The sequence below is a fragment of the Bactrocera neohumeralis genome, chromosome 6 (genome assembly GCF_024586455.1).
Source record: "Bactrocera neohumeralis isolate Rockhampton chromosome 6, APGP_CSIRO_Bneo_wtdbg2-racon-allhic-juicebox.fasta_v2, whole genome shotgun sequence".
Lineage (NCBI taxonomy): Eukaryota > Metazoa > Arthropoda > Insecta > Diptera > Tephritidae > Bactrocera > Bactrocera neohumeralis.
The window spans coordinates 72,888,974-72,899,310 of NC_065923.1; the positions used below are offsets into that span (position 1 = coordinate 72,888,974).

The 10,337-nt window shown below is 34.2% G+C and overlaps 1 protein-coding gene across 4 annotated transcripts; it reads left to right on the top strand.

Moving 5' to 3' along the window:
• The first annotated feature begins 1,033 nt into the window (after window positions 1-1,033).
• On the top strand, window positions 1,034-6,385 carry LOC126761775 (putative phosphatidate phosphatase). Of its 4 annotated transcripts, none has more exons than XM_050478158.1 (2): window positions 1,034-1,258; window positions 3,632-6,385. In XM_050478158.1, the coding sequence occupies exon 2, from the start codon at window positions 4,251-4,253 to the stop codon at window positions 5,304-5,306; it is 1,056 nt and encodes a 351-aa protein (XP_050334115.1). In that variant the 5' UTR covers window positions 1,034-1,258; window positions 3,632-4,250; the 3' UTR covers window positions 5,307-6,385. The 4 variants fall into 4 exon arrangements, with proteins under 4 accessions (XP_050334115.1, XP_050334114.1, XP_050334112.1 ...); XM_050478157.1 differs by having other exon boundaries at window positions 1,034-1,253; XM_050478155.1 differs by having other exon boundaries at window positions 1,034-1,244.
• Window positions 6,386-10,337: the final 3,952 nt, after the last annotated feature.

Genomic DNA, 10,337 nt, shown 5'->3' on the forward strand with positions numbered 1-10,337 from the left:
TAAAAATATGCTAAGAAGTATTTTGAAAGGTCTCTGCTATAACCGCGTAAGTGGTGCTTACGCCAATAAAGATGAAGAAGTTTAAGAAATTTCACCTAAACTGAACTTGACTTTCTTTCCGGCTCTCAGTCAGACTGTCAACTATATATAAGCGCAGACATTTACAACTTCCTCGTACTGATTAAGCAGGAAAAAGGTGCGCTTGTGGCCCACCCACTTATTAACGCAACGCAGTTCTCACGACTTATCGAACGTGTGGTGCGCGTCACTAGCTGCGCGTGCGAGCGCAAACGCTTAAATATGAGCGCAATTTACGTTATCTAAGCGCAACAAACAAACGCACATGAATATCAATAAAAAACATACCCACAGTTACATATGTACATATGTACGAGCATATGTATGCACACATTCGAAACATTTATTTGAAAGTCGTGCAGAAGCGCCAGCCATCAGCAACATCTTCAAGCGCTTTAGTAAGCGTCGACATGGCGGCAGCGCAGCGCAATAGACGTCGCTTTTGCAGTCGTCGCCTGCGTCAGCTTCGATTGCAGCGCGCGCTGTGCTTGATAAGAATTATTCCATACATAGCAGTCAGCGATTGGAAACTTAATAACATTAATGTGAGTGCGCAAGCTGTGCGCCACGCAAAAAAAAATTATACAAACAAAGCAGAAGTGTCAAAGAAAAGTGAAGTGATTGTTTGAAAAAGAAGAAGAACAAACGACTACAGCGCCGTTAAGTGTTCGATACTTACAAAGTGTTTGATTTGTTGCTGCTTTTGTTTTTATAAAAACACAATTCTATTTTACACCAAACAGTGTGCGCTTTGTTACCGTGTCGCGATTGTGTTAGGTGTGTGCAACGACCGCAGCGTCAATGGCGGTGGCGGCGTCGTCTTACATGTGGTTAGTCGCGGCGCTGTCAGCTACTGTGACGTAGTAGCCGCGAGCGCGCGTCGTCACGGCGCTGATATGCCGCGGCGCGCGGCTGCCTGCTGTGTCAGTTACTAGTCCACGGCTAGATCGCTAGTAAAATGCTTTGACAATCAGCAGTCAGTTGCTGAGCGTGAGCACGCGAGTGCGATGATCATTTGGCGTGCGAAAAAACTTTGAAAATTGAAAATAAAAAGAACGTTGTAAGGCGTACGGACGTACAAACGAACTTTGCTTTTAGCGCGCGCCGGTGAAAAAAATCTACAATAAGCAGTATTATTGTTAAGGAAGTGCACTGTACGGATAATGGTGGGAAATGTGTGGTGGAATATCGTAGAAGGAATTGCAAACAAAATAATAATAAAAATAACAACAAAATGATATTAAAGAAAGGACAAAAATTAGCAATAAAACTGTCTTTAAAAGAAATATAATACAAGTTGGGCTTGGGTCTGATATTTAAAAGTGCAAAAGTTCAGAAATAAGACAATAACAGAAACAAAAAATAATATATTCACAATAAACTAAAAATATGTTCAGTCGTCGTATAAATTATAATTTTGTGATTTTGTTTTTGTTTTGGAAGAAAAATAATTTATAGCAAAATATTTTTTTTTTAATTTATATGTATAAAATATATAATCTTTTAAGAAAGTTTATTACAAAAATTTTAATAAATAATATTTATAAATTTAAAATGAATTAATAATACTAAAATGTTAGTACCTTTAAAATGTTTACACTATAAATTATAAAAATGCTTATAAGTTAAAAAAAATAATAATAAAAATTTATAAAAAAATTGATATAAGTTAAAAAAATCATAAAAAATTTATTGAAATTCAAAAAACAGATATTAAAACATATTTCTAAATATGAAATTTTGATTAAAAAAAGTTATAAATTAAAAAAGTCCTTAAACGATTTATATACATTCAAAAAAAATTAATAAAAATTTATTTTTGAATATGAAATTTGAATAAAAAATAATTAAATTAATTACTAAAAAATAACATTTACTACCAAAATAAATAAAAAATTTATTTAATTATTATAATTTATAAAATTAATTTAATTTAATTTAATTTAATTTTTTTGGAACTCTTCAATTAAATACATTTGATTATAAAACATTAAAAAAAAATTAGTTTAATTAGATAATTAATCACATCAGGAGCGATTTAGAAAATGACGTTAATTAAATAAGTTAAATTAAATGCTCTTAAGTAAGATGATTTAAACTAAATTAACTAACTCTTCTTTAAATTTTGCAAAAAAAATTTAGAAAACATTTTTATTTAATTAAAAATAAAAATTTTATTAAAATAATTAATTAAACGAACTAAATTTTAATTACTAACTAATTACTATTTGTAATCTTTTAAATACATACAAAAATTACATAAAGTAAAGATTATTTCGAATTAATTTAATTTTTTTTTTTCAATAATAATTTTAAAAGGTATTTCAATTCAATTAAAAAAATATAAATTTTTTAATGTAATTAATTAAATAATTTTAATTTAACAACAAAATTTTTAAAAATGTATCTTTATTGAATTAAAAGAAGTAAACTTTTTAGTAAAAACATTATATCAAAGTAAATTAATTAATTTTTTTAAGTATAACTTTTGAAAATATTTCTATTTAATTAAAAAAATATAAATTTTTAAATTTAATTATTTAAATACATAACTATCCCTTTTTTAACAATTTGTTTTTAAATATTTCATTTGTTTAATTAAAAGGGGTAAACTTTTCAGTAAAAAAATAGCAAAACTAACTATATTATTTTAAAATTTATTAAATTAATTTAATTTAAAAATTTTAATGTAAAAATTTTAAATTTTATGAAAACTTTGCTTTTAATTTTTTTTCATTAAATACGTATGAAAAACTTGAAGTCATTGAATTATTTTAAATTAAATTATTTAATTTTTTAACAAAAAAAATTGTAGAAAATATTTTTTTTTTAATTTTATTTAATTTTTTTTTAAACTAATTAATTAGTTTTTTTTAATTAAATTTAAAAATATATTTTTTTTTAAATTTATTTTTAAATAAAATATTTTTAGTTTCACTAAAAAAGTTTTTTAAAATGTTAATAAAAAAATCAAAAATTTAAATAATTATAAATTTTGTTTTTTAATTAAAATTAATAAAATATTTTTTTATTTGCAATGATTTTAGAAATTTATATTTATTGAATTTAAAAAAGTAAAAATTTAAATAAAGAATAGTTTAACTAACTTTATTTATTTGTATAAAGTAAATTATATTGCAGTCAAAAAAAAAAATTTCAGGAAATCAAATACTTTAATTTAAACCGACATTTTTTAAATTAAATAAATTTAAAAAATATTTTAAATTAATTAGAGACTGTAACTAACAATATTTTCTTAAAATTATGTCTTTTTATTAAATTAATTTTTTTCTTAATTTTTTTAATAAATTCTGAAAATATTTTTATTTATTAAAAAAATTAATATTTTCTTACAAATTCTTAATAAACTTTAATGCTTTTGCGAAAAAATTCTAAATAAAATAGAAATTTACATTAATGATAACCCAAAGACCCACGACCATGACAGTATAAAAATTAAAACACAAGCTTTACTAAAAAGTATTAATTCGTATAACTAGTAAATTGCATAATTTCTTATATATAAATTGTATATTTACATGTGCGATTGCAGAAATTGACAAAAAACGCAAATACAAAACAAAACATTCCAAATGAACTCTAACAAGACGTAACAAATATAATTAATAAGCGCTTACAATTTTCAAAGAAAAATATTATGAACTGTGTGACAAAGTTCAGAAAAAGTGAACAATCGAATGAGCTTAGGTTATATAATCATTAAGTGCCGAACTAAAATAAACAAAGTATATATACACGTGTGCACAGAAATACTTTTCAATTCTAAACAAGTCAGCAAAAAAAAGCAATACAACACAAGTCGCTAATCTGCAGCTAAGATCTGTCAAGCGAATGCAAAGTCGCTGAAAAAACTGCCAATTCAACGCAAACAAAAAAGGCAAAAGGTGATAGCAAAGTCGCACCACGCAGATAGACTTCAGAGCCGGAAGAAAAAACCAAACAAAAAAAAAACAAAACACAAAAAATAAAAAACATAAACACAAATAAAAATTGCAAATCGCTTCGTAAATCAACGCAGTCAGCTGTCTACGTAAGGCTATGTGCAGCAGCTGAATATAACTGTAAACAATTTCCGAAGTTACATATAACAAATCGAAATTGAAGCGCTTTCCTCAACGCTTCGTACATTCAGCTAACAAACCGAGTTCAACATGCGCGCCTTCCAACGCGGCTTCTTCTGCTCGGATCTCACGCTGCGCTATCCGTACCGCGAGTGCACGATCACCATACCGATGTTACTGATCTACACACTGCTGCTGCCGATGCTCTTCATCAGCGTTGTGGAGATAATGCGCATCTGCAAGTGCTTTCGACTGCGCAAATACGTAACGAATTTGGCGCGCAGCTTATCTATCTTTAGTTTCGGTTTCATCGCCACCTATCTGACCACGGAGCTGGCGAAGAATGTGGTGGGGCGCCTGCGTCCGCACTTCTACACCGCGTGTCAACCGCGCCTGCCGGATGGCAGCTCCTGCGAGAGCGCCTATCAGCAGCTGGTCGGCGGCGGCGTCTATGTGGAGCATTACTACTGCGCGAATCGCAATTTGAGCGCGCGACAGTTGCGCGAACTGCACGTATCCTTTCCGAGCGCGCACTCATCGCTCTCATTCTACGCCATGCTGCTGCTGTGCTTCTACTTGCATGCGGTGTGGCGCGGACGCGGCACTACACGCGTGTTACGTCATATACTACAGTTCCTGTTGTTGTTGGTCGCCTGTTACATAGCGCTGAGTCGCGTGCGTGACTATTGGCATCACTGGTCTGATGTGTTGGCCGGCGCGCTGCTCGGTGCTATGTACGCCATATTGACGGCGGTGTATGTGGGGCGCATGCTGCGGCAGGGCTTCGCAGATGCGGCATCAACACATAAGCATAAGAAGCATCAGTACAAGTTGGGTGGTAAACAGCAGGTGAAGCAGCTGGCGCATACACATCATCATCACCAACATCAGCTGACATCGTCGCAGCATAGACTGGCGCCGCATGACGCGCGCAGCGGACGCATGTTGCTGGTGGCAGCCAGCGGTAGTGTCAGCAATTTGCAGCAGCAGCAGCTGTTGTCAACAGCGCACGAGGATCTGGAGAAGCAGCAGTTGCACGAGCAAGTGGTTAAAGAGCATGTAATTGAGCGCGGCAGTATTGGTGGTGTTGGCGGCGGCGGTGGTGATTGTGAGTGGAAGCTGCAGGCGGTTGTGTTGCCAACGTAAATTGCAAGCAAAGCGTCATAGGATCGGGCGCGCAAGCACGCGCTGGAATGAGGAAGGCATGCTATGGTGCAGTTGACGGCGGAACAAATCTGTAAACACAACACATAACGGCACAGATGGTGATAAGACGCGAGAGGAATGTCAATGAAGAGAGTGCGCGGTGCGCTGTGGAAGGAGCGGGGCAGAAAAGCGAAGCGATGGTAAACTGATTCGACGCGCTGGAAATGCACAATGCGCATACAAGTGTGAACAAATTGGAGAGGGTTCGCGCTGGAGTTGCTTAATATAGTAGAAGTGGTGAAGGGGTTTTGTTACCCCCTCAACAAATGGCATTACTAATTCATCAACTTGCTTGATTCTAACGCGCGGATGCCCATTAAGCCCATTAGACTTAAACAACAACTTTTTCTTTATAAAATCATACCTGCGTCGCCTCATCTCCCTTTACGCGCCACCACTGCGCTTCGCAGCACAAAAGCGCGCATAACATGTGCCATACCAGCACCACAACAACAATCGACAGCAACAATAGCCTTGCACTGCCTGCACGTAATTATTGGCCATGCAACTAACTAACCGAACAACAACAAAAAAGTAAATAATTTTTCACCAAAAGGCAAAAATGCGCTATTGTGCAACAAAAAGTGGCAAAAGTCGCACAGCAACCAAATGGTAATGCAACAATTGGCTAAGTGAGCAAAGCTAAAATTTCGTCTGAGTATGGCAACATTGGTAAGCGTGACAGCGCTGGCGTGTTGGCAGCGGCCGCATGCCTTTCTGGTGGTATGCCGCAACCGCGCTTAGCTGCTAGTGAGTCACCAACGCTACAAGCGTATATGCACGACTCATATATAGTCATATCTCTACATGTATATGTGTGTGTGTGTATGTGTATGCACTTTCATATGCTTAGCGCTCGCTATTGGAGTTTGTTCCCCTTTGGCTGTGTGGCGGCAACAATACATTATGAAAAAAGTAGCAGCAAACGCTGGAGCAATAGCAACAGCAATAACAAGAGACACTGAAATAATAACAAAAACAATAACAGCAACAAAAACAAAAACAACAGCAACAAAAACGCAGGCAATAAGGAACAAAAGTAAGGCGCGCTTACAAGTGTGAATAACAACAACGATAACAGTTAAGGCAAGCAATCCGGCGGCGTCACAGCGTGCGGCGACGGCGCAAATAAGCAAAAGACAAGCGCAGTTTTGTAATAGTTAATATGTATGCGCGTGTATGTTTGTAGAAAATATTGCAATAATGAGGCAGCTGCCAAAGCGCAGCTTTTTAGTATAAATGTATATATATAAACACATATATACGCACATATACACACACTTATATATACATATACATATCTATACTCATATATACATATATGTATGTATATATATGCCTAGCTTAAGTAGCTGCATTCGCATGCACCTAGCTCTATCTTTAAGCAGCTCATTTTGCACCCACACACACCCACACATATCTTCATCAATATGTATATGTATGCATGCACACCCGCACAGCCATCAATCAATCGCTCAATCAACGCGAACATATAAATTTTAATGAATTATATCCTCATAACTTATTTGCTAAACTACTTAAGTACCTTTGACTTCCTTAAGCGCTGACTAACTATATGCACATACATATGCTTGTGTGTCTGTATGTATGTATTTTTAAGCGGCTAAGCATAAATTTAGCGTGTGAGCACATTGTGCAATAAATAAGCATGCAAGTCAGGAAAAAACCTTTCTTCGGCTGCATAAATTAAAAAGTGTAGTAAAAATTGTACTTATCTTGATTTGAAAAAAAAAAATAAGAAAATAAAAAATAATATAAAAATGAAAAGAAATGTGAAAATAATAAAATTTTATGTATTTTTTTTAATTTTTTCTTGGAGCAATAGACTTTATGGTTTGTATGCTGAAATATTGTGGTATGGAAACTTAACTAGGTGCGTCATGAGACATTCACCTAACCAACACAGCTAAAAATATATTTCTATACATGGTTTATTCTTCGATCACCGAAATTCTAAAATTATTATTTTTTTTTAATTTTTTTTTTTAACTTAAAACTTAAAACGTTTTTATGGCAAAAATGACATGAGTTCAGTTTTGTAAATTAGAAAAAAAAAATTAAATATTTATCAGTTATAGAAAATTATATTTCTTCAATTGTAAAATCATACTACAGTGGGCCAAAAATAGTAAGACTTTTTAATTAAAATTTCGCGAAAAAATCCATTCGTCGCAATCACTTGTTTCTAGGTTGTTACGACTGACAGTGAGACCTGTGCCAAATGTCACAACAAAATAATCATTAGTGTTTAGTAAACGTTTGTCTTTTTGAAGTACATGAGGTCCATTCGGCGATTTTTACCATAACTGAAATTATTCAACAAAGAAATTCCATTAAATTATGTGTGCGGAATCAATTTTCTTGTGCCAAATCGTTTAGAATGTTGGCAAAGGACTTCGGATATGATTATTTGTCGCAAGCAATTGCGTTTGTTTAGTACAAATTATTTAAAGAAGGTCGAGAACGCATTGACGACGAATCACGTCCAAACCGGCCATCAACATCAACTAATGATCAACAAGTCAATAAAATAAAGCAATTCTTGCTTGAGTATCAACGATTAACCGTCAGAGATCTTACTGGTATCGTTGGAATAACATAAAGATCATTGAAAATCATTTTGAAAGATCATTTGGGTCTAAGAAAATTTATTGAACGATTGCTTCCAAAATCACTAAATTTTTTCGAAAAACAGCATCGCGTTAACGTGTATTTTTTTACTTTCCAACTACCAGGATGTCACGAAACGTATTGTTACTGACGATGAGTATTGCATCTATGCTTACGATCCGGACACAGGCGATCAATTAACCGAATATCGTGGCAACACATCAAATGCATTCAACGTATTCCCTCCCCCCACCAACGTCTATTTCCAGTTCGCAGATGTCAAAAACATGATCGCTGGGAAGAAATGTTTTAATTTTATCGAAAAATTTGTTTTACCATGGTAGTACGGGTAGAGTAAGGAATCCAACAGTTGCCTTATATCGATGTAGAGGAGCTATAGAGAAAAGGTCGGGACTCTCATTAAAGATCATGTTTTGTCTCTACGTAACCGTAGACAAGCTAATAATGTTCTGGCATCTGCAAAGCCGACGAGCTAGCTAGAGCACAAACCATTGTCCAACTCACATTGGAATGGAATTGAGTTGGATCTGTAAAAGTTATACATTATTTCCCTCATAAGTGGCACTGCGCGAAGAAAAGGACTTTGAGTTCCAAGTACAAAATTATATAGTTACCCCCACAAATTCTACTCTGGATGCGCTCCTGGGTACAATGAACCTAGCACGCGGTGGTCGACGACTCATTCCTGTGCGACCACCAACTCTTTTTGGTCTAAAGTGGAATGCAGGAGATCTTCTAACTTTTGTACTACTTGTACTTTCAACTTGCCGCAATCGTAGGGGTTTTTATTGGACATTGTTCAGTAGGCATTTAGCGGTAAGGCTAAAAATTTTGTCAGGCGCTAGTTGTCAAAGGAGGAGAAGGATGGGGTGGAAACATCAAGGCGCTGTCTCCTCCTGAATCCCCTCCGACGGTGTGGACTGGTAATAGTACCTTCTCGGTGTAGTTGGGAGGTATCTAACCGAGGTCTGACTTTTTATTTGGGTGTTCGTTGCTCCTCAATAGCACAGAACTCAGATAGATCGGAAGTCTTACTATGGATAGGGGTACAAAAAATGCTGGACTTATATTCCAACAACTTAAATTTTTGACTGCTTTAAAGTTATTTAATGAAAAACTTAACCAAGGTTTCCTAACAGCATTTTTTATTTTTTTGTCAAAAAGTCTTGACGTCCGGTTAGAGACAATAATAATGGTCGAATTTTCGTAGTAAGCATTTTCCAATTTTTTAAAAATGTCGAGTCCATCGATTTTGCAGAAGTTTTATGAACTTTTGGAACGTCGGAGAAATCCTAAAAATTTAGCCAACTAGATTTTATGAACTTTTGGAACAATAACTTATTTTTATGAACTATTGGAACAGTGAATATCTTTTTATGAACTTTTGAAACAGTTTACAGAAATAAATTATAGAATAATGAGCTACATGAGCTGCATACGGTTTATGATGTTGAATGGGACACCAGAGGAAAAAAAAATGGTTGCTGACGATAGTAGCAACAAAAATATTAAGTTAAATATCAGGATTTTCTTATTATACGAGACCTTTTCATTACATGCAAGAAATAATAATAATGTCAGTCGAAATAGTCTTAAAATTTTCAAACGGGTGATTCAGCAGCAGTTTTCTGAACTTGTGGAACAGTGATTTCTGTAAATAACAATATGAGAAGCGTCATGAGCTTTATGTTGGTTTTCAGTGCATAAACTGAATTTTCTCATTATGAGGAACATTTTCATTATATATAAAAGATTTTGAACGAGCGAATCAGCTGCTTTTATGAACTTTTGAAACAGTTTATAGGAGTAAGAACAGAAAGAGTAGTTACAAGAGCTTTATGCTTTTCGTGAGGCTTTCCAGTGCAGAGACTGAACTTACTGACACTGGTAGAATTTTAAAATGTTATCTTCCGATAGTTGCATGGTGGAGATTAAATTAATAGGTTTACTTTCAAAAATTTTGCTTCAAAAATATAGCAAAAATTCATTTGACTGACCACTAATGGTTCATCGCTCCCAAAAGCTATATAATAAAATAATTTAAATAAATTAAGAGATGATCATAAAGAACTGTAAGCATAGCTCGTATTATACAGAACTCATTTTTGGAAATCTAGGCTTATCATATGTACATTTAATCCTGAAATTTCTGGATTGCTGAAACCAATAAAATAGTTTAACCCTTCATACCAACCGGAGTTAAAGGAAATATTTACTATTGTAGTTATTAATCTTGATGTGGATCTCCTTCTTTAAACAAACACTGTAATGAAGAATACCCGTGGTTACCGGGTAACCTAATTGCTTTTCTACAGCACC

What these genes read in the sequence shown, in the direction of transcription:
- LOC126761775 (XM_050478158.1), top strand. Translation starts at nt 4,251, where the DNA reads ATGCGCGCCTTCCAACGCGGCTTCTTCTGCTCGGATCTCACGCTGCGC.